The 26,068-nt window shown below is 48.7% G+C and overlaps 2 protein-coding genes across 2 annotated transcripts in view; one reads left to right on the forward strand and one right to left on the reverse strand.

The window, feature by feature from the left end:
• Positions 1-2,928: 2,928 nt before the first annotated feature.
• Positions 2,929-8,471, forward strand: LOC133342514 (G-protein coupled receptor 37-like 1). The gene is made up of 2 exons (XM_061551666.1): positions 2,929-4,072; positions 7,092-8,471. Exons 1-2 carry the CDS (start codon positions 3,719-3,721, stop codon positions 8,100-8,102), a joined length of 1,365 nt encoding a protein of 454 aa, XP_061407650.1. The 5' UTR covers positions 2,929-3,718; the 3' UTR covers positions 8,103-8,471.
• A 520-nt stretch (positions 8,472-8,991) lies between these two features.
• Positions 8,992-26,068, reverse strand: part of EDEM1 (ER degradation enhancing alpha-mannosidase like protein 1) — a 34,601-nt gene continuing 17,524 nt past the window's right edge. Inside the window, exons 3-12 of the mRNA XM_061551910.1 lie at positions 24,935-25,038; positions 23,953-24,124; positions 23,173-23,356; positions 21,963-22,137; positions 21,267-21,387; positions 18,625-18,795; positions 17,570-17,643; positions 16,694-16,790; positions 14,955-15,218; positions 8,992-11,851 (exon numbers count right to left, since the gene is read on the reverse strand). Coding sequence (XP_061407894.1) covers positions 11,762-11,851; positions 14,955-15,218; positions 16,694-16,790; positions 17,570-17,643; positions 18,625-18,795; positions 21,267-21,387; positions 21,963-22,137; positions 23,173-23,356; positions 23,953-24,124; positions 24,935-25,038 — 1,452 coding nt within the window. The 3' untranslated portion in view covers positions 8,992-11,761. The remainder of the gene's footprint in view (positions 11,852-14,954; positions 15,219-16,693; positions 16,791-17,569; positions 17,644-18,624; positions 18,796-21,266; positions 21,388-21,962; positions 22,138-23,172; positions 23,357-23,952; positions 24,125-24,934; positions 25,039-26,068) is intronic.

Below are 26,068 nucleotides of genomic sequence, written 5' to 3' on the forward strand. Positions count from 1 at the left end.
ATAAGAATCAAGAATATGAATCCATGCAGTCACGTAGAAGGGAAATAATAAAATAAAAAATATATAAAACATTGTTAAAATAATAAAAATATAAAACAATTGTTTTATATTTGTATTATTGTATTATTTCCCTTCTACCTGACTTTACCGAACGAACCAAGAATATGAATCCCTGCAGTCACGAAAGCTTTTAAATCAAAATTACAATTACTTTGTTTCATCAAAGCTGTGTAATTTATTAACATGAAACATTTTTTTTTACGATTGAGAAACCAAAGGGATGTAAGGCTGCAGTAAAGGTTAAGGTTTAAACCATTATGGACATGAAGGTCCATGCATGTTAATCCAGCGCGTTGGGAATCGAGAGTTTGACGGCTCGCACAAAAGTTGTGAAAGTCCCAAGCAAGCCCGCTGGGCCTGCAGAGAGGCCCAATTAATTTTGGCAAACACAGAGAGTAGTGCACTGACTGTGTGTGTGCAGCTTTACGTGTTACCTCTGCACGCACGCGCCTTCTCCCGTATTCCGACGACCTGCCACAAGCCACGCGCGCACGCACGAATGGCATCGTTTCAACATCCTATCCTTCTTCGCATAATCTGTCCCTCCAATATAAAGTCTCTCCACACGTCCCAATGTATCTGTCTCTCTTGAAACTCAGTGAGGCATTCTTTGGAAAAAAAACATAAATGCATCGTTATTATTTTTCGATTTAAAGCTTTCGTGACTGCAGGGATTCATCTTCTTGGTTCTTTCGGTAAAGTCACGTAGAAGGGAAGTAATAAAATAATAAAAAATAATATAATAATTATCACAATTATTTTATTATGTTTCCTTTTATTATTTTATTACTTCCCTTCTACGTGACTTTACCGAAAGAACCAAGAAGATGAATCGTTATTATTGTATACTAGCCTTTTGTCCGTCCAAGGACGGGTTTTATTGCAATAAATCTGAAACTTGCAAGCGAAAAGCAGACCGCGACGTCATATTCATTGCATCCATTCGTGTGCAATTTGTAAGGGCGCGGTGACACAGACTTATTTCCTTTAAAGGTTATAATCCCTTGATCATCGTGACGTCCTTTCTACTTTGATGTCTCAGTAGCGTGACGGAGATCACGTGACGTGAGGGTTCTGCCTTTGTAGTGAGGGTTGTGAGTTGACGCCGAGGAGGGGGGGAGGAGGCGCCTCGGCTAATTATTACACTGGTCAACAAAAAAAAACATTTTTTTTCTGGCCTGGACTTTTGCAGCTGTTTTAGACTAATTTCAGGGTGCCGATTCCAAATCTGATCTCAGATTTGCTCTATCACATCTCATTTTATGCTATCGGCATACCCAATTTTCATTGATTTTACCCGAAATTAACTCTGTCACTTATGATTGCAAGTTGTTGCGAGTCAGTGACTGCTTTAGTGTTAAAATACGGTGTTGTATTTTTAGGACAGTGTGTTTATAATATCATTTTATGTAGATATCCACATTTATTTAATATTTTTCTTCTGCAGTTTTTATCGAAAATGCAATATTTGATATCTCAAAACCCTGACGTGATAGACAAAAACTGATGCCAGATTTGGAATGAGCACCCCAAAATTACATCAAAACCGTTGGAATATCTTATGCCAGAAAAGGTGTGTTGACCAGTGTTATTAATGTCGGAGGGGGGGGGGGTGTCCATTTGGAGGACGTCACCTGCTCATGATTATTAATGAGGGGGGCTGGTCAACGTGGAGTGACGTCACGCACAGGACACACAGACGTTCTTGGGTAAATATCGTAGTAAATTACCGGATTAGCCGGTGTATAAGAACCCTCTGTAATCCATACTCTTTGGTTCTTTCGGTAAAGTCACGTAGGTAGAAATTATTATTATTTTTGGTTTTATTTTATTTTTCTATCTTCGTGACTTTACCGAAAGAACCAAAGAGTATGGATTCCTGCAGTCACGAAAGCTTCAAATCAAGATTGAACCCTCGTTAAAATATTTATATTCTTGGTTCTTTCGGTAAAGTCACGTAGAATTTAAATAATAAAATAATAATACAACTTAATAAAAATTATCACGACGTTTCGGCCACAACGTAAGCAGCCGTCCTCATGTGAAGAACAGGGCTCTCTACGGGGAGGGTTTCCACATAACTTTGAGATCCTTCAACAAACTGCGAGAGAAGAAGACTCAACTGATCGAGTCTCTCACCTTTCTGAAGAGATGCCGCGACTCTAAGGGAATACCAATATGTAAACTCCTTTGTCAAGGCGCTCTCCTCCTCCCACCCAGCTTAAAAATACGCTGCCAAGCTTAGCAGTGTTCATTAGGACCCTGTCTTTCCGACAGCCCTGTTCTTCACCTGAGGACGGCTGCTTGCTTTGTGGCCGAAACGTCGTAAGAATTTGTATAATGTAGAAATTTTATTATTTTATCATTTCCCTTCTACGTGACTTTACCAGAAAGAACCAAGAATGTCAATCCCTGCAGTCACGAAAGCTTAAAATCGAGTTTATTTTTATTTTTTTTATTTTGTATTTTCGCGACATCCCCAGGAAACGTTTGGCCAACAACGAATGGTCAAACAATTTCAACCACGCGCCAACGTTAGCCGAATGTTGGTTGCGGACATTATAGCCACACCACACACCTGGCCACCACCCGTCAAAGATCCTCCCCCGTATATACCCCGAACAGACGATTGAGGGCAAGTGCTGTTAGCGAGCAGCACCTATGAAGGTCGGCACGGAAATCGAAGGGGTTGTCCAGCACAACGCCCGGCCGCCTTTGTCTCCATCACAGACACACACAGAAGCACAAAGGCAGCCCTTGCCGAACACGCATCACAGGAGGGCAACTCGACACCACTGGCTCGCGTAACGCGACCGACTTGGGGCCAATGGAATAATGAATATTTCATTATTTTAGCTACAGGTGTCGCCTTTCGCGGTGGGAGCCTGCCGCGTCTCTCGCAGCAGAGAGACGCGGAGGTGACGACGCAGCGCGTCTCTCTGTCTCTGTGTGTCTGTGTCTCTCTGTGTGTCTGTGTGCGTCTGTGTGTCTGTGTGTGTCTCTCTGTGTGTGTCTCTCTGTGTGTGTCTCTCTGTGTGTCTGTCTCTCTGTGTGTGTCTGTGTCTCTGTGTGTCTCTGTCTCTGCGTCTCTGTCTCTGTGTCTCTGTGTGTCTGTGTGTGTCTCTCTCTGTGTGTCTGTCTCTCTGTGTGTCTGTGTCTCTGTGTGTCTCTGTCTCTGCGTCTCTGTCTCTGCGTCTCTGTCTCTGCGTCTCTGTGTGTCTGTGCCTCTCTGTATGTCGGTGTGTCTCTGCGTCTCTCTGTCTCTTCGTCTGTTTCTCTGTGTGTGTCTGTGTCTCTGTCTGTGTGTGTCTCTGTCTCTGCGTCTCTCTCTCTCTGTGTCTGTGTGTGGGGGGAGCGGTCGTGTCCCGCGGTTCGTGCGCTGCGCTACGAACCCCGGTGTCAGAGTTCGATTCCCGCTCAGGACCACCAACTCCCCCAAGTCGACTCACGCCATCAAATGAGTACTCGGTGCGGTGCGTAAAAAACCCCATCACCACTGGGGAGACAAAGGCGGTCGGGCGTGGTGCTGGCCACCCACCCCCCTCGTGTGCCGTGCCGACCTTCACAGCTGCTACTCGCTCACATCACTCGCCCCGACACTGCGAAGACTACGCGAGGTGAGGATCTTCGTCTTTGGGAAGAGGCTGGGGGGGGGAAGATGGGTGGTGGAGAGAGCATCATGGCTCCACCGGGCCACCCATCAGCATCACCACCACTACCACCACCACTGCTCTCAGCCGTCTCTGGCGACAGCCCGTGGCTCTCCCTCCTCGCTCTCGGAGTCTCCGCGGCGCTCTTCGTGGTCGGCGTCGGTGGCAACGTGGCCGTGCTGCTGCTGCTCTGCGGGGTGGGCGGCCCCCCCCGCGGGCTCGGGGCCGCGCTGCTCGGGGCTCTGTGCGCCGCCCTGGGGCTCCTCGCCGCGGCCGCGCTGCCCGCGGCGGTCGCGGCAGAGACGTCCCTCGTGGGGCACGCGGAGCGCCGCCAGATCCACGTGGCGCTGCGCTACTGCGAGGTGAGCGGGGGGAGGGGGTGGGGGGTGAGGGAGGGGGGGGGGGGTGAAGGGATGGGTGGGGGGTGAGGGAGCAGGGGGGTGGGGGGGAGTGAGGGGTGGGGGGTGAGTGGGGGTGAGTGAGGGGGGAGTGGGGGTGAGTGGGGGGGGAGTGGGGGGTGAGTGGGGGTGAGTGAGGGGGGAGTGAGGGGGGAGTGGGGGGTGAGTGGGGGGTGAGTGGGGGGTGAGTGGGGGGTGAGTGAGTGGGGGGGTGAGGGGTGAGTGAGGGGGGAGTGGGGGGTGGGGGGTGAGTGAGGGGTGAGTGAGTGGGGGGTGAGTGAGGGGTGAGTGAGTGAGGGGTGAGTGAGTGAGGGGTGAGTGAGTGGGGTGTGAGTGAGTGAGTGAGGGGTGAGTGAGGAGGTGAGGCAGGGTGAGACTTCCTCTTGGCCAGCCCAAGCTGTTGCTCAGCCACAGTTACGCATGACGCCCAGGGCGGTCCAGATATCTTGTGACCCCGAATTAATTGACCTCTAACTTTTTTCCCCTTTGCATATCCTTTACCGTTTGAAATAAACCTTAACTTAAAAATATTAGGTTTTAGATAATTAAATTGGGGTCACAAGACATCTGGACCACGCTGTACAGTATATAAGTTGAACTTCTTTCGCACCGTACTTCACCGTCATTGCCATGTGTTTAGGATGATGTCACTCTTACAAGTGACACTTATACTCTACCCTGGTCCCTTGAGTCCTCGCCTGGATAAACAAAACAACTTAACTCAACTTACTACTCCCCGTTGAGTCTCGAGACTCACAGTCTCAGCAATCACTCATTGCCATTCTCAAGAGACGTTATATTTTAAAATGCAAAACCTCAAACTCAGACTCCCTTCTTTAATGGGGTCCACAGTTAACATCATCACGAATGAACAGTACTGCTATTATAATACAATTTACATCGTAGAACTTCACCATCAATGGTGGCAAGGTACTCAACCACTCATCCTAATAATCCTCAATGGGCCAATGACGCTGCCATTGAAATGTAGAGGCAGACCCAATCCAGTCTCAAGCTTCCCTCTCAATGGGGTCTAACAGTCATATAATTATCAGCATTCGTCAGTGTGACACTGCCATTATAATGCCTAAACGTACTCAACCAAAAACCCTGCCTTAAAAAGATAAAACAATTAGAAACATTTTGAGAAAATCGGCAGCGTTATGGCCAATAGCCATTCTTCAATGCACTTGAAAGGTCACTGCCTGAAACGTCGCAGATAGTTTTTTTTCTTTTAAAGCAGTGTTGGTGACGAGTTTTTTATTACACGCTTTTTATTAACTCACTGTTTGCTGTATCCTCAAATCTTGTAACGAAATTTTTACCCACTTCCCAATGTGGTGTGAACCGCAAACTTGGTATAGGTATGTCATACTGATGACAATACTTTATTCTATCATTAAAAAATATATATTTTAAAACATTATTTTTTATATGTTATGTTTCGGCTTGGGTCTAATTGTCCACGCTCAACTCACGTTGGCTGTAAATCAACACGGCCCCTGACGTTATGGCAAGCTTCGGGGCCACTTCCTGGAGTCGTGGAGTTCTTCCAATACGAGTACGGTACATTTCATTAAAGCGTGTTTTAAAAAAAAGTTTTTAAAAAATATTACTTATTTGTTCGTCTATTGTGCTTATGCACCACTACCAAAGGAGCATCACGAAGTAACGTATGTCATCACGATACCTGTAGATTGGCAGTGGTTCTGAACCTGGGGGGGGGGGGGGGGCACGCTGTAGAGGTGCAAGTTGCCCTTTCTGGGGGTGCGAGGCATGCCAAAACATTTTTTAGAAGGTAAATCATCGAAACACAAATTAAGCATGGGCTCGTAAGTACAACCGCTTTGTTTAATCAAACTTATGTCTTTATTAACATAACTGTTTTAACGATCAAGAACAAAAGGGGTGAAAGGCTGCAGTAAAGGTTAAGCACCACTGAGAGCTTAGATTGGAAAACCTCACCGAGTCTCAAGACCCATCGGTAGAGTCCACATCTTCATGCATGAATCAATAATGCGGTCATCATTTATCGAGGGGAAACCTCACCGAGTGCTCAGGACTAATTATCAGCAAGGGTCTCAATCATCATAATCAATAATACTGCAGTCAAACTGTGGTGGCTCACACCTGTGACTCAACGTGGATCGCGGGACCACACAAGTGTATTTACACTCACTAACCCACTGCGGCTCTAAGATGACCAGATGTACGTGCCATATGTTGAACTTCTTTCGCACCGTACCTTGACAACTGTGCCATTTGGAGGTGCGAAGAAGATGGCAGAATACAAGAAGCCGATTCTTAAATCCATCTGCGTGGGCATTTAAAAGGAGTGTTATCCTTTTAAATGCGTGGTTAGCTGTGTCTGGGAAAGCTGGTTTCCTGCCACGTGCAAAAACAAAAGCATTTTAAAAATGGAATTGACCAAATATCACAATGTTAGTACCCTCCTGAACAAGAGGCTTGGGACTCATTGCAGCTCTGCTGGATAAATGACAGTTATTAATTTTACCATTGCGTGTGGCAAAAAACCAAACTGCCTGGAGAAACCCATGCACACAGAGAGAGCACTCATACCACGAGCATTATATAACCTACGTGCTGTCCTGCCTCCCAGGGACATGGCTTAGGGAGAATAGTGTTGTAAACAACTTTGAATAATTGCAGCCAAATTGTACTGTACTGTAATTATGCCCCCACGTCTCTCCTCGCTACCGTCACTAACCCGCACTGAGCAGCGTGGTGAAGTATGGTCATATAACTCGTGCGACCCGCACGGCGCGGGGATACCCTCATCCGGCAGTGCATTGACAGAACGGGTGGCCGCACTACGAAAAAAGACAAAGACGGCTGGGCGCGGTGCAGGCCACCCACTCGTCGTTTGCCGTGCCAGCCTTCGTAGGCGCTACTCGCTCGCAGCACTTGCCCCATCGGCAGTCTGTTAAGAGGAGGCGACATGGGGGACCGTTGTCTTTGACAGGCCCTCGTGCTGGGCGTGTGCACGTTCACGCTGTGTGCCCTGGCCATGGAGCGACTTCGTGCCGCGTTCTTGCCCACGCACTCTGGCGCCGACGAGACGTGGGCCTCCATCGCGGGCAAGATCGCCATCATCTGGGCGGGCGCCGCTCTGCTCGCTCTCCCCGAGCTGCTGCCGCCGCTGATCACCCTCGGACGGAGCCCGTCCGAGCCGCCGCTCCGACTCGTTCCGTCTCCCTCCGCCGACGTCTCCGGCCAGACCGCCGGCGTCCCCTCCGTCCCGATGTCGCTCGCCGCCGACCTCGCGCTCGGAATTTCTTCCGCCGCCGCCGCCTTCGCTCCGCGGCTCGACCGGTCGCGGCGCGAAGCGACGTTCGGAGCGAGCCCGACTCCCGAGCTTCGTCGTCGCTCTACGGGCAACGCCGGCGAGGCGCGGCCGGGCTGGACGTCGCACGGCGGCGATTCCCGCCGGCGCCGGGCGGCCGCCGGCATCCTCGCCGAGCGTCTGCACGCCGCGTACGAGCGCTCGCGCGTCTGGTGGATCTTCGGCTGCCACTTCTGCCTGCCGCTCGTCTTCTCGGCGAGCTGCTCGGCGCTGGCGGCGTGCCGGGCGCGATGCCCCGGCAAGGGGCGGCCCTGGGTGTGCACGCGGCGCCGGGCGCAGGCGGAGGGGCAGCTCCACACGTTGCTGCTGTCGCTGGCCATCGTGCACGGCGTGTGCGTGTCGCCCAGGGTGTTCATGGACGTGGCGACGGCGCCGGGAAGGGTTCCCGGCACTGCCGCCACGGGCTGGCTAGTGGCGATGGGGCACGGGCTGGCGTTCTGCGAGGCGAGCGCCGTGCCGGCCGTCGTGCTGCTCCTGCGCTGGCGGGAGACGCAGGGCGTCCGTGCGGCCGTTCGAGGGTGCCTCGTGTCCCGAGGGACCCCCGTTCCGGCCACTCCCCCAAAGGAAGGGCAGACGCGCATTAATTTCAGGATGATGCGGGCCGACTCCATACAGAGCACCTCCGTTTAGCGAACGCTCTTTACGTTTTCCCGTTAATTTGGTCAGTGGTCAATAGTTTGGCATAGTGCCACTGAAATTAAAAAGCTGCATTAAAACAGCGGTGCTCATCTCTTGGTGGTTATGTATCAGTTGTTGAAATTCCACATTATATACCAGGGAGCAGTTTGTCTATAAGACCATTAGATTAGCGTATAGAAATGATCCAATTAAATTATTAAGAATAACGATTTTTTTTTTATACACAAAAGGTTGGAAGCCCCTGCTATGCTTCATTTGTTTCCGTGAACGAGGCAATTTTGAAGATAAATGCAAAGTGCACTATATATCCATAACAGGTTTTTGGGTTAGATCACGTAAATATATAAATGTGTCGTTAAAACCCACCACCACCCGACACAGCCAATTAGTAAGGGTTGTCACGTAAACAGAACGTGGCCAATATGTCACTAGTACAGCACACCGGTGTGTTGGAGAGCCAAGCCACAACATTTACAATTGGCTCTCCAACACACCGGTGTGCTGTACTAGTGACGAATTGGCCACGTTCTGTTTACGTGACAACCCTTACTAGTTGGCTGTCGGGTGGTGGCGGGTTTTAACGACACATTTATATATTTACGTGATCTAACTCAAAAACCTCTTGTGGATATTGGTCACGAAAGCCTCCGTGTTAAACTGCACTATATAAAAATACAATGCCAGCTGTGTTTATACAAAAAAAATGGTCTAATATCCCATTAAGTTCTTGAAATCTTAATGATTCCGTGTGGCTATAGTCTTTGTAAACGTCCTCTAATAAAAAAAACGAGAATTATCAAGACCACTCTCAATCCCCGTTTTTTTTTATAATAAATGCGTAACGATGCAACTGTGAAGAGAGCACAGGGCTGATACGATAGATGCACCAATAACTTTATTTCAGTGTATTTAGAAAAATATCATTTCGACATCGTTATTTCACAATTCGAAGGCACATTACACGCATGACACGCATTGTATTTTCGATATTGCTCCCCATTGCTTGTGACACAAATATGGCACAATTACCACTTATATTATAAGAAAGAATATATACTCTGTTTATTCATTTATTTATCAATCCATTTTCTCAATTACAACTGGCTCAGAGTAATCAACCATGAATGGCCAGAGCCGTTAAGTGTGTCCTCACGTACTGTACTTGAGTGTGCTAAGGCTGTATTTTCAATAAACTTTGAAAACTTACACGAGTTTTATCATTACACATTGGCCGAGTTATTTTGATTGTCTACCAAACAGAAATAGAGTACTTGTTCTTTTGCCTTGTGTAATAATAAAAAAAAGATCAGTGGTCCTGTGTTGGCTTTGTAAACGAAGCCAGAAAAAAAACTGGATATTTGCCTAACTTCTAACACTCGTGGGTTTTCTCAAGCACGGGTTATGGCTCAAATTTCAATAACGGACAGGGCTTCAAAAGCCCAACGCCCCACATCAGACGACGGTAACGTACAGCTCGTGAATATTTTCATCCATTCAGCGATTAAAGTCAACGTCTCGCAGCGGCGCATTAAAAGTGCCCAAGAGGAATTTTTTTTAGTTATAAACAAAATATCCACGCACCCTTATCATCTGTAAATTATCACAGCTCTATTTGAATTTTCAAAAATATAGTCATATAACTCCAAGCCAATTTAAGGGTACGACAATGCCCACAAAAGTCACCGTGCGCAGCTGTTGCCGCAAATCGTTTCTTTGCCCGCACAACTCGTTGTTTCCCCAAGTCGTGCTCCAATGGACCACATCTGCTGTCGTCCTCGTCACAAAAACAAGGGGTGAGGGAACCTCCTGCTTTATCGAGAGCCAAATGAATTTTCAAATACCTTTGGCGGGTCACCCACGAACACACCCACACCTCGGTCACTTCTGTCACTGCAAGAGGCCCTTGGCAGTGACAGAAAAATGACTTCCGCGTGCTAAATTCAGGGATAAAGTGCGTGTCTAATTTTTGGTGAAAATATTGATGTCGTGCACCCGATAAATGCAGCCAAGATGCTTGCCGTGTCGGATAAATCGAACTTGCGGGCCGCCTCACAGTGGATGCAGATTCCCCACCCCTATCAAAATGAAAACGGGCCACTGTGGGGCCACTTTGGAGTAGACTGTGCTTACACGGGAAGGCACTGCCCACACTGATTCCCCCTCAAGACGATGAACATCCACACCTCGTCTTCCACGGGTCACAGTCACTGGCTGACTGCAAGAAACAGGACCTGGCCTGGCACGCGACACAGTGCAGAGACCATGCCGACTAGGGGTAGGATGATGCACCCCCTGGCAATTCTGGGTCGTAATTCGATTCAATAAGAAAAACTATTTTGAGCACCATGGAGAATGTTGAGGCCACGTGTGACTGCAGGGGGGGTCACGTGAACCAACTACGTACAGCAGACACGAATCGATAGTAATGCATTTGTTTTACGCGCGCGATTCGACGCATGTTACCATGAGCATTGGAATCGATGTTAATCGATGCGTAACGTAACAACGCTTGCGGCAGTCGCAATGTGCCGCTCGATAGATAAAAGGCTCTGATGTGCCCCGACTTCCTGTCAGTATTCATATCCGAGCGACCGTACATGTTTTCATTGGTCCGCTGAAGTACACGGATACGTACATCACACAGACGATGTGATGCACTGATACGTGCATCACACAGACGATGTGATGCACGTTATCGCGAGTGGAAGACTGGATATCGATCAATGAATCAAAGGCATCATCAAACGTCCGCCGGTTTAGAGCGACCCCGATGCGTAATAAATAGCCCACGGCTTTAACTTTCAAAAACCCATGTCAGACGGTCAACACCACTGCCAGTGAGACAGAGGAAGCACTGCTTATGAACATGTAAACTCTGCTCTTTACAAAACAGCAAACTTTCACAACTCGGTACAACAGCGACTAATTGACATAAAACAAGACAAATCAGACATCCCTATTGCATAGATGTTTGTCTGTTTGAGCACAGCGCACACAACAAAAACTCTCACCACGTTCGTCATAAATACTGCCCGTTAAAGAGATTTCATTATGCGACAGGGTAACGTTTCGGGCAACGGCCCCTCTGCAGCGCGCAGAGCGTACGGCTTTGAGTGCCGTTTTTACAGTCGGATGAATTTCTCCCTACCCTGCGGTGCCTCAAGGCATAATCTTAACGGACAAATTAACTGTATTGAGTTGAAAGATGCGGTTTGCTTTTTTTTCGTCATTGACAGATTGCATAACGAACAGATCTTCAATAATTTAGAAGTGCAAAAACACCTATAAATAGGATTGCCCAAACATCCCGATGCAGGACCCTCCTCAGAGACAATTCTGAGACTCGCCGAGCCCTTCGTTGAAGCTTAAACGATTTCATTAATATCCAAGATGGACAAGCTAGCCCCAAATCCTCCGGCTATTATATATTTTTTTGTTACAAGGCACCTGGTTTCGGCTTTTTTTTAGTATGTGTTCTTGTGCACAGCTACCGATGTAGCCCCTTATTTGTTTATCCTGGCTGTAGCCTTTGCACTTTTTTTTTCCAAGCCACAGGTGCCAGCGCATCAGTTGAAAAGTAGTTGAGGTTTTTTTTTGTTTCTACATTCATCACGTGGATGAGGCACGTATTGAGAGATTTACTGGCATATTCACAGCAGCCCCACCATGCTTTCAATCTGCTGCATGTACATTGGCTTCAGTGGCAAAGAAAATCTTCTCTCCGGGTTCACCCGCCAACACTGCCAGGGACAAACAGAGACACAGAGAGAGACACACACAGGAGAAATTAAACCACCCTGGAGAAAATTACAATGGGCACTTTTTTTAAAACCCCCTCCCTCACTTGTCCTTCACGGCAGAATAAATGGGTACATCACAGTCTGTCAATCGCCAGGTCGTGCGTGGTGGGGTAAACTGTGAGTACTTGGGGCTGACTTTCAGCCGGGTGTCTGGGCGAGCTACCTAGACAATATTTCTGCACCCAGCACCACCTCATCCTCTCGCTTCGGCTACTCGTCACATGCCTACTCCAGGATAACAGCGACCCGGAAGTAATTCAGTGAGAAATTAAACCCTATATTCTTGGGTCTTTCCGTAAAGTCATGTAGATAGGTTCAAAGAAAATAACAGAACCTATCTACGTGACTTTACCAAAAGACCCAAGAATATGAATTCCTTGCAGTCACGAAAGCTTTAAGTCAAAATTAAACCCTGTTTATCCTACGGCCATGTCGTCAGCGCAGTGAACTTACAATGCAAAGGTCGCCAGTTCGAACTCCCTGCTGTAACTAGATGCACGTTTCTAAAACCCTCCTCCCCCCCTTCTGCCTCTGTCCATCCAGCAGCACCACAGGTAAGTCAATCTGCAGGTTGCATGTGGTGGGGTAAAGTGTGGGTGCATCCTTACAGCATCGGTCCCCAACCTTTTTGGCACCAAGGACCGGTTTCGTGGAAGACAATTTTTTCGAGGACCGGGTAGTGGGGGGGGGGGGGTTCATCATTGGGTTTTTCCCCCTTTTCAAAGAAGCTCTCCAGCGACGTTTGTTTTTTACTCATTCTGGCTACTAGGGGTTAGCAGCTCGTGGGCTCACCAACACTGTGACTGAGACAAGTGCGCAGCGCGGGAAAGAGGCGCGGACGGAAGTGGTAAATAATAAAATAATGGGGGCGGGCCACGCGCGGACTCACCGCTCTCACCTCCTGCTGCTGTGCGGCCCGGTTTCTAACCGGCCACGGACCGGTACCGGCCCGCAGCCCAGGGGTTGGGGACCCCTGCCCTACAGGACTTCTGGCACTAGAAACGTCCCTTCTAGTTGAGGCCCTTCTGCCAGCAGTTGGTGTGAGCAAGTAGTTGCAGGGTTGAACCTACATCTTATTATTCCTTTTGCGAACATTAAGTCACTGGGCAAGTCAAGAAGTGGCTCAATCAACGCAGCGATGGCACTTTCTTTGATCGTCGCTCTGTTCAAAGCGTGCGCCGTGGATTGTCAAAACAATTCTTTGAAATGGGGAAATAAAAAAATATCTGCACCCTCCCAATGGTTTTTCTATTATTCAATGTGACCACCCTGATATGAACGTCCTCGTTCTTTCCGGTGATTAAAAGCACGAGTGGGACTTCAAAAGACGCGTGAAGGTGGGTCGCTGTAATTTCATTTTCAAATGGTTTCCACTGTCCCTTGCACAGGACAGAGTCTACCGTCGTGTTTGCTAATTCGGTGTGAGCAGGCATTTAGATCGCTCTTGTCTCTTTCTACTACCTTGTTAATATTGTTATCATTACTTAAATCTTGCCTGGCTTCGGGATGCATTGTAACTTAGTAGGCATGGAATGAAACACAATTAAATGTGATAATCAGTAAAAGCAATTCAACTTTTGTCTTGTTGGCACCGTTTTGTCCTCTAAATGTAATTTAAAATATACATTATTTCAAGCCTCTATATCAATCCACTGCTAGATGAAGGCATTCCCATGCCATGCCACCCATAGGGGGAGGGGGCTGATCAGTGTGGATTAGTAAAGGGCCGTGCGCTAGGACCTTATTCATATATCACCCGACACTTATGTTAGCCGTCACCTGGCATCAACCTCGGGTTGCCAAGTTCATAGTTCAGTGTACAGCCACTGCACCACGGCTCTCAAATATAACCATACAATTTGCATCAATTCAAAATAATAATATTTTTAAACACAACATTAAAAAACATTAAATGCAAATGTATCGATGAGTCATTACTATTCTGGTATCTGTACGATCGACATCGAACCGACCGTGTAAATAACAAACCACTGCGAAGGTAACGCAACGTCATCGAATGACTTACTACATTTCTCTACTTTACATTCACGTCATTTACACGTTAGGCAAATGATTGCCGCATCTTGATTAAGGTTCCCTCTGTAGGTTTCGGCACGATAATTACACCCTCACTGCGAAACAAACGACTCCTTATTTGAGCCGCGTCAATGCAAATCCTCCGATGCCGAGACGATTATCGGTGGCAGTGGTGCACGCTTTGTGCTCGCCCCCCTCTGTAAATCATCCGCACGAGGCTGGCGTTCTATTCCTCTGAGTCAGCATCGCCCCTGGAGCACAGACGTATTAAATTCCAATGAAAATAACGGGGACTTTTTGCTGTTGTGAGCGCAGTAAAATTCAGCAAGAGTTCCTTTGCTATTGGCTGTGAGCTTCCCCATGAAAGCCTTAGTGACCATTAAATTATTTTTGCTAAACAATGCATTGCAGTCGTTCTATCGGCATCATCACATCACGAGATGAATAATCCATTTTTGGAAATCTCAAGAGTGTTTGTGCCTCGGTGTAATCAGAGAACAGCCCGTGGAAGTGCTGCTTCACAGGGCTTTTGTCAAGAACATTCTTTTTTTAACAGCAGTGAAATCTAGCACCTCTCGTGGCTGTGGGGGTCATGCGCACACACTACACACGGCACACACATGACTCGAAAATTACGGATTCTTATACTGTACAATTCACTGCAAGAATCACGAGCATAGGAGTCCATTTTGATCCGATGAGCAATTGCATCATCGCACGCCTACTGGCCTCTAGGTCGGCGTTTCTCAACTGCAGTTCCTCTTGACTCCTCTCCCCATCCACGTTACGCTTTTAATTGTGGTTGCCAATTTTTTTTGCTATCCATATGCAAATTAAGCCACTGACACTGCGTGAGCACACGATGATCGGTAATCACGGCCATCTGCACCACGACGGGGTCACGATGAGCGGAGCCGAGAAACGCTCCGCGAGGCTTTAGAACCGACCGTGCCCGCGGTCGCCGATCTACACGACGAATGGCGCTGCCGAGACGGGAGGCACTCACGCTGGAGTTGGAGGCAGCGCCAGGCAGCTCCGTCGTCGTCGTCGTCCAGGATCGTTGGCTTTGCCAGACGGCGGAGGCGTCCCCTGCGTCGCCGCTTTCACTCTCACCTGAGGCTCCTTGGGCCTTCCCCGCGACGCCATTGGCGCCACTGCCACCGGCGAGCTTTTTCCTGCGCAGTTGGCGGCCGACGGGCAGCAGGTGTCCCTCGGTGGTGAAGATGAATGCGCGGCCGCCCACGTGCACGGGGTTCTCAATGTCGAAAAGCTGTGGCGGCACCGCGCGCGTGTGCGCTCGTCAACGATAGCGTGTGCGCTCGCTTGTGATAGCGCACGCGTGTCATCAAACGCGCGCCGTGAGAGCACGAGGAGTGGATCGGGGCTGGGGCAGCCAAGGGCAGTGTGGGAGATTCAGCATAGTCATCATCGTTATAAATAATAATCACGTAAAAAATGTTTACGGCACTTGTCATCTCGCTGCTGGATGATGGTCTCTCCACGCTGTGTCAGTCATGGGGGTTGCTTGACCATACTTCACCATGCTGGTCAGTGCATGTGGGTGAAGGGGCGGCCCGGAACCAGTTCAGATATCACTCGTGACTGATGTTAGCCATGGCCGGGAATCAAACTCAAGTTGCCAAGTTCATAGCACAGTGTGCTACCCACATCATCGTTATACCGCTCTTAATTTTCAGATTGTCATTTTTTCCGTTACTATGCTCATAACCTGAGAACTGGAAGTTGTACAGGAATGAGCAGTTCCCTAAAAATCAGTACATTTCCATTTCCAAACTACAGGTTTGTCTTTTTAGAGGGCATGGTCTAGCCTGCAGATCAGGTAAAATGTTTAAGAATGAGAATTAACAGCTTGGTAACCACCACCTCACTGCCATCAGCGAGTCTCAAATCAATAGTCCTTTGGTGACATGTAATGCAGGGTTCACTATAGTTCTGTAGAATAGGGTCGTGTTGTTATTTAGGAAAATGTCACACTTTTGAAAACTGGCAAAAGTAATGAAATGGTTGGCCAAAGCTTGCAGACACAAACCAGAGCAAATGTGTGTTTCCCTGACAGCTACCCACCCCCCAGCAGTTTCAACTCCACTACTTAAAAACTGTAGCAGACACGCATGTTGGAAAGTGTTACTTAATCCACATGATTGCAAGCTTTTTCCTAACTTGTTAAAGGAACGGATGACGAGCCCAAACGTATTGTTGTCGGCAAACGTATTCTAAGCCTGGTGCCTCACAGGAAGAAGGGTCTGGGGTTTGATTGCCAACTCAGGCACCAACTTAATGCGTGGAGTTTGTACGCTTTCTCCCCTTGTTCTGCACAGATTTCCTCCGGGTTGTCCAGTTTCCTCCCAGATAAAAAATAAAACGACATGCAATGCAACCAGGCATTGGACCAACATTTCTGAAAAAATAACCTGCAAATAACTCAATTGGGATTACAAACATAGCAACATTGCTCCGTGCTGAAAACAAACTTGGCAGGAAATTTCCGTAAAAACAGTCATGAGGTTAAATGAGGCTTTCAGGGGTAAAAAAGCAGTATAATAATAATAAATGTATTCATTGTCCTGCTATTTCACCGATGCCCATGCATAAGCTGTGAATTGATAAGATAGACAGGGTCCGCCACATCAGCAGCAACAGGAAGCAGTGCCACTCCCTGCCATCGCTCACAGGCACTTCCCGATGACCGCGCCAGTGAAGGGTACACACACAGAGGCAACGTACCAGGAAGAGGTACTTGCAGGTTTCGCTCAGGAAGAAGCTCTCCATGCGGTCCTCCTTGGACTTGTCAATGACGTGGTGGAGCGTCGCGTAGCCGCACCTGCGTCCGTCCGTGGGGGGGGGGGGGGAGATGGCTCAGCCAATTCCATCGGATTTCCGTAAAATAATGAGAAAGCATTTTGGCAGTAAGGTGCGTGCAGGCTGGAAACAAGTAAGGGTAATACAAAATTGTTTTTCTTTATAGCCATAAAAATGGTCCGATTGTGACCGTTAAGTTCAGCCATCCAATTGTGCCATGCACACCACAAGGCATCACCCTCACTGCGTGCGTAATACACACCAGCCTTGTTTTAGACTGCCAACTCAACAGAAATCATATTGGTGGAAATGTTATTGTCCACGGCAGCAGGCCAATGAGACAACGATATACTTGGTTTCATCTTTGCTAGTGATCAGGAATAGGTTTGTCTACCTAAAGCCCCCGAGGTATTAGGCAGCAGTAAACAAGGATGGCTATACTGCACTGATGATTCCCATCAAGGGCGAAGGCCTGTGTATACAGTTCTCTCATCGTCATACTGCTGCCTGGAATGAAATGGCCACGAATTTTGACTCTTTTGAGTGGGCAGTGTAAAACAAGGCTGTGTGCATTATACACACCGCATGGCGAGGTCAGGTGACACATGCGAGGCATGATCGGAGAGATTTATTGATGTTGACGCAAGCAAGCGGACACGGGCGTGCCACCCCCTCCCCTCCTAGCTCACCGCTTAGGGACCCCCTCTATGCTGGGGGGGTGGGGGGGCAATTCACGCTTTGGCCAATATTCCTTTTCGCACAACTTTTGTAGAAAATGCACCTATGGGCTGGACGGGTTACCTCACTCTTGTGTGCTTCTCGATGCTCTGCAGAATTTTTTGGCCGACGTGCAGGTAAAACGGATTCTTTGTGGCCTAAAAAATACAATGCGAATACCGAGAGTTGAATATCAAACAAAAAAACTAAGTTATTTTACTTATCCATTCTAACTTTGTGACTTGAGTTTCGGCAGTTTTTCACTGCACACATCACATGCACAAGTATGTGCAAAGCGTGGGTGGACCTGCATCGCGAACCATGACACAAATGCGTAGCAGGCTCACGCTGTGCAAGAAATGTACATGTAAACAACTGAAAATCCTGCTCCTCGATATCTGATCTAAAGCAGCACTAATTAACATAAGTGTGACAGCCCCTTGATAATCTACTCCTGGATGAGGGCCTCCCCAAGCCGTGTCAGTCATTGGGGGTTGTTTGACCGTACTTCACCAGGCTGGTCAGTGCAGGCTCATCATCACTGACATTAGCATAGTGCAGAGCTCTAACCACTCTGTTAGCTTGCAACATACTTTTCAAATTAAAAGGCAGCGATGGTAGTGGAAGGCACAATATTAATTTATTTTCTTTTTCTTTCCATATTATCAGCTTGGAGCGATGGGCACTGTGAACCCGGCGACCTGAGTTTGATTCCGGGCCACGGCTAACATCAGCGGTGAATGAAATCTGAACCACTCCGAGGCCCTTCACCTTCACTAACCCAAACTAACCAGCGTAGTGAAGCATGGTCAAACAACCCCCATCATCGACACATCGTGGACAGGCTCTCATCCAGCAGTGTATTGATAAAGGGCTGTACCTTAGTTTTATAAATATTTTAAACTTTTGATCAGCTCGTGGTTCGTGTGAGGTGGCTCGGTACATCGCAGGACCCTGAGAGATGGATAGAGCTTAGGGAAAGCCTTGTGTGAGCAGTGGATCGTTCACGAATAATGATGATTATTTTCAGTTTGTGTATCTATACCACAGCCAACGCAGTCCCTCAAGTTTTACCACTGACAATAGAGCAGGGGAGCCATGAACAAAAATGACAGCGAACAAAAGCAGAGGCTGCCCACCTGATACAGGAGGTAAGTGGACTCCACTAGCTCAGGCCGCAGGGGGTAGAAGTGGACATCGGGTGCCTTGAGCTGCCAGTTGTAGCGCTCGGGAAGAGCCTCGAAGCGCTGCCAGATGGCGTAGTAGAACGCATGAAGACAGATCGCCTCCTCCACATCCCCGGCCAGCACCTGGGCACAAACGCACACCTCCCAATAAGCGCGGTTGGCTACGTACGGTGCGAAAGAAGTTAAACATACGTACATATATACACGCACGCACGGGCGCGCAACACACAAGCACAGGTACACACGCGTACGCAAGTACACGAGCACGCACGGACACGCACGCACAGGCATACATGCACGCACAAACTCGCACGGGAATACACGGACGCACACACACATGCACAAACGCTTGGCTTAAAACTGTCCTTTGTACAATGAAGCTCCTTGCAAATGGAACCATACTGCGTCTCTTTTACATTTCAACACTATTGCCTCACGGTAGTGGAAGAAAGGATGCAATGCTCAGACAATATGAATGTAGGTGCTTTAGAATCATATCTCATTTAGAAATGTTTCGTGTCAAATTCCAGCCACTATTTGGTGACCTGTCTAATTTGTTCAAAAGTCAACCTGGTATTTATTTTCGTGTAATTTTAAGATACATGTCCTGGTACTCGCTGTTTGTATCAAGATATGAAATCGTGATTGTGACTAAGATCTGTACTGTACAACATCCGTACTATCACAGGATGCAAATGAAAGAAAGCCTAGCAGCTCATTGGGTCCTTCCTGTTGAAATTATTATCAAAATCTAAAATGCCTTTATCGAAACAGTAAATATACCACAAACGTTATTTAACTCTTAGTAATCAATGTACGTTTTTTCTAATATTCAGTATATGTGGAATGCTCTCGTGGATATGACTTTGGGGCAACCTTTGCTCAATTTTCAAACAGTGATGAAAAAACGAGTCTGTGACAAGAGATGTGGAGGTTGTGGCTGTCAACGTGAAGGGTCTCTTAATCTGCAGGGTCTCTAACTACAGTCATTCGTGCCCTTAAGCCTAGGAGCATAACATTAACAATAACACTCTGTGTTTAATATTTCATAATTATTCAAATGATTACAGAGACGCAAACAAGATCCATTCAAAAGCCAACGGATTGCCTCATGGACTCCCGCTGGAACCGTAAACAGAGGATGAGAAATTTGAAAAAATAATCACTTTTGCTAAACGTTGTTTAAAAGCAAGAGAGCCGTGCGCCAGCTGCTTTTGCTAAACGAGATTATTTTACATCGAGCACACGAGCATTGAGTGCCATCTACTGCCGAGAGTTGTCAATTGAAATCCGAGGGAGCCCAGACCTTGTGCGCGACATCATCCACTCACAAAAGCGAAACGATTCACGGTACAGGGGCAATGTTTCCCTCACTGAACACAACAAAACGTCTTGGGTGGAGGGATTTTGTAGGTGGGCCGGCGGGCGAGTAAGCGGGCGTGCGAATTGGCGGGCGAATAGGCGAGCATACAAGTGGGCAGGCACGGCTCCTATCCAACACCCACAAGTGAGACCATATCACCCAAATCCTCAGATATTGCCACTGGTTCCCAATCCACTTCCGTGTCGACGACAAGATAACGCTCACCATATTCGAGATTCTCTGTGGACCCGCCTCTGCCCACCTCTCCCCGCTCATCTCACCCCCCCCCCCCCGCCTCCGATTAGCATGGTTGACTAGGTACAGTGTGAAAGAAGTTCAACATACATATCTACATATGTACTACACCCATTCACATACTCTCCGCTCCCATTTCCTGGAACTCCCTCCTCCCCAGGCCATCCTTTCTAGCGACTCGCTGGCCCTGTACAAGTATAGCCCTCAAGATGTTCCTATTTTCTTGGGATAAAGACTGGCTTTCATATTTATTGTCTCATGTATAAATAAAAGTACATCTCCGCCTGTTTCTAGTGGTAACATGTGCTGTGCAAGTCTGGTTATTGGTAGAGAGAATGCCCAAAGGTTAAAGTACCTAGTGTCAACTGTGCAAGAGGATAGCAGATTGGACAAGGGCATAATTAAAAAAAACCCAAAAGGCTTGCCTGAAATGGAGATAAATCAGTGAAGTGATGGGATATAGGAAGAATCTAACATGGTTAACTGGGGAAGTATATGACCGTAATAAGACCGGTATTGACATGTGGGTTTGAATGTTAGGACCCTAAAAAGCATGGAGGAGCAGATGATATGCACCAAAGAAAAAGGGAAAATGGAGATATATCTTAGGGATCAGAATGAGTGGTCGGGTCAGAAATAAAGAAACGATTTAATAGAGTTGACCAAAACGGCTCTGACATGTATGTGTATATTGAACTTCTTTCGCACCGTACACAGCCAACCTTGCTAATCGGAGGTGTTGTAAGAAGAGAGGAAAATCACATCAGAAGACGAAAGGTGATAAACATGGAAGCATCATGGTGGAGACAGGGAGGCAGGTCAACGTGGTGAGCCAGGGAATAAAGGAGTGCGGAATGGACGTGGAGATGACGGCCCAGGAAAGAAATGAGTAGATGACGAAAAGGAAAGCGGAGCCAACATTCGTGCGAATAATGCCCAGGAGAGGAAGATGAATCCACACAGTGTTCACACTAACCTGAAGGCCCGGGAAGAAGGCCTGCAGAGAGTCGATCCAGGTGTTGATGATGCGGCCGCTGCACATGTTCACGTTGACGTAGAGCGGTGGCTCCCCATGACCGGAGTTGCACTCTCGTCGCCTGCGTGCGCGCGCACACACACACACACAAAGACCCCCCACATAGCCTTAACAGTGCTGTTAGCGAGCACCCATGATGTGCACACACACACGAATACACACGCACACAACAACAACAATAACCGCCATTCGCCACTCAGTGGCGGCGATGTCACCACGGCGCTTGTGCCAGGCTATGTGCACGTTTAGTCGACCCATGGCACCTGGGTCTGCTCCGTGATCACCTGCCAGCGGGCGTTCGACACTTCACGTGGCCTCAACGTGCACATGGCCTGGCACAAGTGTCGTGGTAACGTCACTGCCACTTAGTGGCGAATGGCCCTTGTTGTTGATGTTGCACGTTGAGGCCACGTGAAGTGTCGAACGCCCGCTGGCAGGAGGTCACGGGGCAGACCCAGGTGCCATGGGTCGACCGACTGAGATAAATTGCTGATGCACCACCTGTGCCCCCTACTGTGCCAACAAGCGCGCGCACACACACACACGCATATACGGAGCTCGTTAAAAGTCAATGATCGGTGCCGGTGGGGGGCGTCTGGGGTGTTTGGTGTGCGGGGAGGGAAAGGCGATGATTACCCCTTGCGGAGGTGCGTTTGGATGCTGGCATAGATGGCGTTGAACATGTGCAGGTCCTCGTCCTCTCCGAACAGGACGTGGGACTTGAGGAGGTACTCGTAGAAGGAGTCCAGCCCCGCGCCGAGTCCACTCTGGCTGCCCACCCACTGCCCACTTTGCACGTTGATCACATTCCCTGCCAAGCCCGGCCAACACACATGCACACGATTCCATGGTTTCTTCAAACGCAACAAACAACGATGTAAAATTTCGATTTAAAGCTTTCGTGACTGCAGGGATTCATCTTCTTGGTTCTTTCGGTAAAGTCATGTAGAATGGAAATAATAAAATAATAAAAATAAAACATAATAAAATAATTCTCACGACGTTTCGGCCACAATGCAAGCAGCCGACCTCATGTGAAGAACAGGTCTGTCAAGGAGACAGTCTGAACAACGATGTTATGCTTAACAGGTTAAACAACCATTCTCCCTCCCTTCTCTTGCAGTGTCCTGCCAAAGCCCATTTACTTTTCTTCACAATTAACACGATGTCTCAAACTTGGGGCATCATGATCATCGCCATCGTCAACCATGATCGATCCACTGCTGGATGAAAGCCTCCCGAAGCCATCTCCTCATGTTGAAGCGATTTAACAATCCACCAAGCACCTGCCACACGAATCGATTTCATGGCTCTATCTCTGTAGTGGACAGAAAAGTTGGCTTCGGTAAGACGCATCGCTCGACGGAATGACGGCCAGTAGTCAAGACTAATACAGGAGTGGCAGCCAAAAGAAAGCACGCCAGCAGAGGACGTCCAGCTCGGCAAGAAAACAATGGCCAAAGCTAAGCCAATCAGCATCAAGAACCAGCAACAACAGTAGCAGTCAATGCTCTATATTCATTTCCTGATGGAGATCTCAGGTCGTGTAGGCGAGAAGTCGGACACCGTACTGAACATCACGTGGGACAACCCAAAAACACGACGGACAGCTGTACGGCACAACACAGCAGTATTCCTCCCACCGTCTCTTTTCCCACGTTCCTATAAGCACCTCCGCTTAGCACGGGTGGTTACGTACGGTGCCAAAGAAGTTCAACGTACAAACATACATGCATCTTTAAATATACAATTGTAAGCTCCTGCACGGTTCAGGATCAACGCGCAAGCGCCGATCTGCTGCGCGCCACCGCCACAGCGCCTTCGCGAGCCATCGCCGTCGTCTCACCGAGCAGGCCGGTGGTGTTGCAGCGCAGCGCCCAGAGGGAGCGCACGGCCCTGCGCGCCGCCCCCTCGTACGTGGGGTCGCCCAGCAGGCGGCTGAGCACCCCGAACTCGACGAGCAGCGAGCCGGCGCCCGCCGTGCACGTCTCCTCCGACACGTCGAGCGGGACGCCGCGACGCAGGTTCACCTGGTGCGGGGCGCAGGGGAGCAGGGCGCGGACGAGACGGAAACAAGTTTCAAGTTAGCAGCCGGCCAGCGGTGGCCAACTGGCGTCTCCCGCCACATGTGGCTCAATCGATGGGGCATAACGTAGAACAAACTATCACAGTAGCAAAAATAATGAATGTCTCTCGTGCTGTGCCGAAAACTGTCAATATATACACTTTTTTATATATAAGCTTGGCTGTTTGCAGAACTCATGCGTACTTTTTGGATCATGGTCTGTTATAGGTTGGCCATAATAGGTTTTTCAAACTGCATATGACTGATCACCTCCGAGAAAAAACATTATTTGGTGATACTTGCCGCGTTGGCAGAGGTGCACAAGCGTAGCCAACAGCATGGAGCGCATTCGTTAACAACACTGCGGCCGTGAAAGTAAAACACCACAGGCGACGTTTCGGGCAAAGGCCCTTCTTCCATAGTAGCTATTGGCCTGAAATGTCGCCTTACTATATACACGTCTTCCTTCAAGGCAGCGCAGTGTTATTCGGCGTGGACAAAACATTCGCTTGCAGCACTCGCACACATACTCTCAGCACGCCCGGAGCCGTCGTCCCTCACCCGCGGGTAGGGGATGCCCGTGTTTGTGTTCTCGAAGGCGGGCAGCAGACGGCTCGCCAGCTCGTGCGCCATGTGCAGCAGCTCGTCCTCGTAGTCCGGCAGCGCCATGTCGCCAAATGGCTGTGCCGTGTCCGTGATGATGAGGTGTGCTGACAGCAGCGAGCCCAGCACCCTGTACGTGCCCAGACAAGCATTTGCAGCAGCATAAGCGCAAAGAAATAAACCAAAAAGCTCCAACTGTGTATTATCGTCACATTGTGTATGTGCACAGCCGTTTTGTCAATCCACTGCTGGACATCTGTGAAAAAGAGCTTTATAGTGCATTGCATTCCTCCGGAATAAATATTTTACAGTAAAACCTTGGATTGCGAGTAACTTGGTCTGCGAGTGTTTTGCAAGACGAGCTAATTTTGAAAATAAATTTTAACTTGATAAACGAGCGAGGTCTTGCAATACGAGTAGTACGTATATGCTTTGCCTGCCGAGCGTCACGTGATCACAACTGATATACGAGTGCTTTGGATTACAAACACGTTTCCGGAACGAATTATGCTCGCAATCCAAGGTTTTACTGTATTCGGATTCTTTGACAATTCATTCATTGCTGGGGGTGTCAGAGGGGGGGTGGGTGGGCGGGGTGTTTTTGTGGTTGGTGCGAATCAACCCCTACCCAATGGATACCATGATGAGTAACCATGAATGGTTAACATTCATAATAATGAATGACGTGGATATTTGCAAGTAAGTGGGCTTGGGCAGGACACTTCGCTGGAAGGGGGGGGGGATGATGGCGGTTGCTCAAAACGAACGACTAAGTGGCAGAACACGCCCGAGAGGATGTCCACCGTGGAGATAGAGCGACGATATCAGCTGGCGTGTAGGATCGCGAGCGATGGCGACGGCTTGGGGAAGCCTTCAACCAGCATTGGATTGATTATGGACAACGACGACGATGATGATTAGGGGCGGCACTGTCGCTCACCGTATGGTAGCCTCGAACACCTGCACAGTCGAGTCCTGGTCAAAGGAGATCGTCTCCATCACGAGCCGCACCGCCCGTTGAAACTCCGAGGCATTCCCCATCACCTACATTAGAAGTAGGAGCAGTACATACATAATCATGCCACGGAACGGCACAAGGCCCCGGGTGCAAAACGTGAAATGGAGCCCCCTCTCCAATTTCCCTCCTCTTCGCATGGCTTGGTGCCTGTGCAACTCCAGCACGAAGAGACCTGGGGGGAGGCAGTGGCACCACCACACTTGATAGCCACGCCGATGCCACAGAACCACAAGACCCCATTCCAATAGATCGGGCCGTGGAATCACCTTCGTTGATGGAACACCAAATCGTTCTGCAATGCCAGCATTTCATCCCAGCTGTGACGAGTGCACAATCTCCAAGTGGGAAAGTGTGTTTTTTTTTTAGATGTTGAAATTAAGTGGGATGGAGATTAAAGAAGAATCCCACAGCACACTGAACTCGTCCCACTGGGGATTTTATTTTCATAACTATAATTATACTGAACTGATCCCATGTATGCCGCGAACCATTAAAAAATACCTCGCAATAAATACGCAAAAAAACTATTCTGGTCACATTCTAAATGAGACTAGCCACCGCACTAACGGGACTAAACACTGCCCCCATTTCTCATAGAACATCCTTCAAAGCCTGATCAAGAGATTAACATTTGCGTCATTTTGGTCACGTGCCAACTTAGGGACCAAACGAAAGAGAACAGTGTTGCAACATCCATTCATTCTCTGCATTGCATGCATGTGTAATGCGGGCGTAAACGGCTTGGCGGATGTGACGTCATGTGGGGAGGAGTCAGGGTCACGTGAGAGGGAGATGGTATAGCGGTGAGACAGGAAGAGATCGGGGCCAGTCGGGTAAGGGAAGAGTGGAGACCGCGTTGGGTGGTCGCTGTGCCCTCAGCCTTGTGGCTGAGGGGATCGGTGACAGCGCCAGCCAGCGGGATGGAAGAGAGTTGGTTGGAGACTGGACGAGGGTGAGGCCACGGAGGGCGAAAGCTGGGAGCAGCGAGTGCAGCAAAGAGGCTGCGTGTGGGAGACAGCAGCGAGGCTGCTAGGGGCTACAGCAGCCTGGGGCTGC

The sequence above is a fragment of the Lethenteron reissneri genome, chromosome 15 (assembly GCF_015708825.2).
Source record: "Lethenteron reissneri isolate LAM-NWPU_2019-01 chromosome 15, ASM1570882v1, whole genome shotgun sequence".
Taxonomy (NCBI): domain Eukaryota; kingdom Metazoa; phylum Chordata; class Hyperoartia; order Petromyzontiformes; family Petromyzontidae; genus Lethenteron; species Lethenteron reissneri.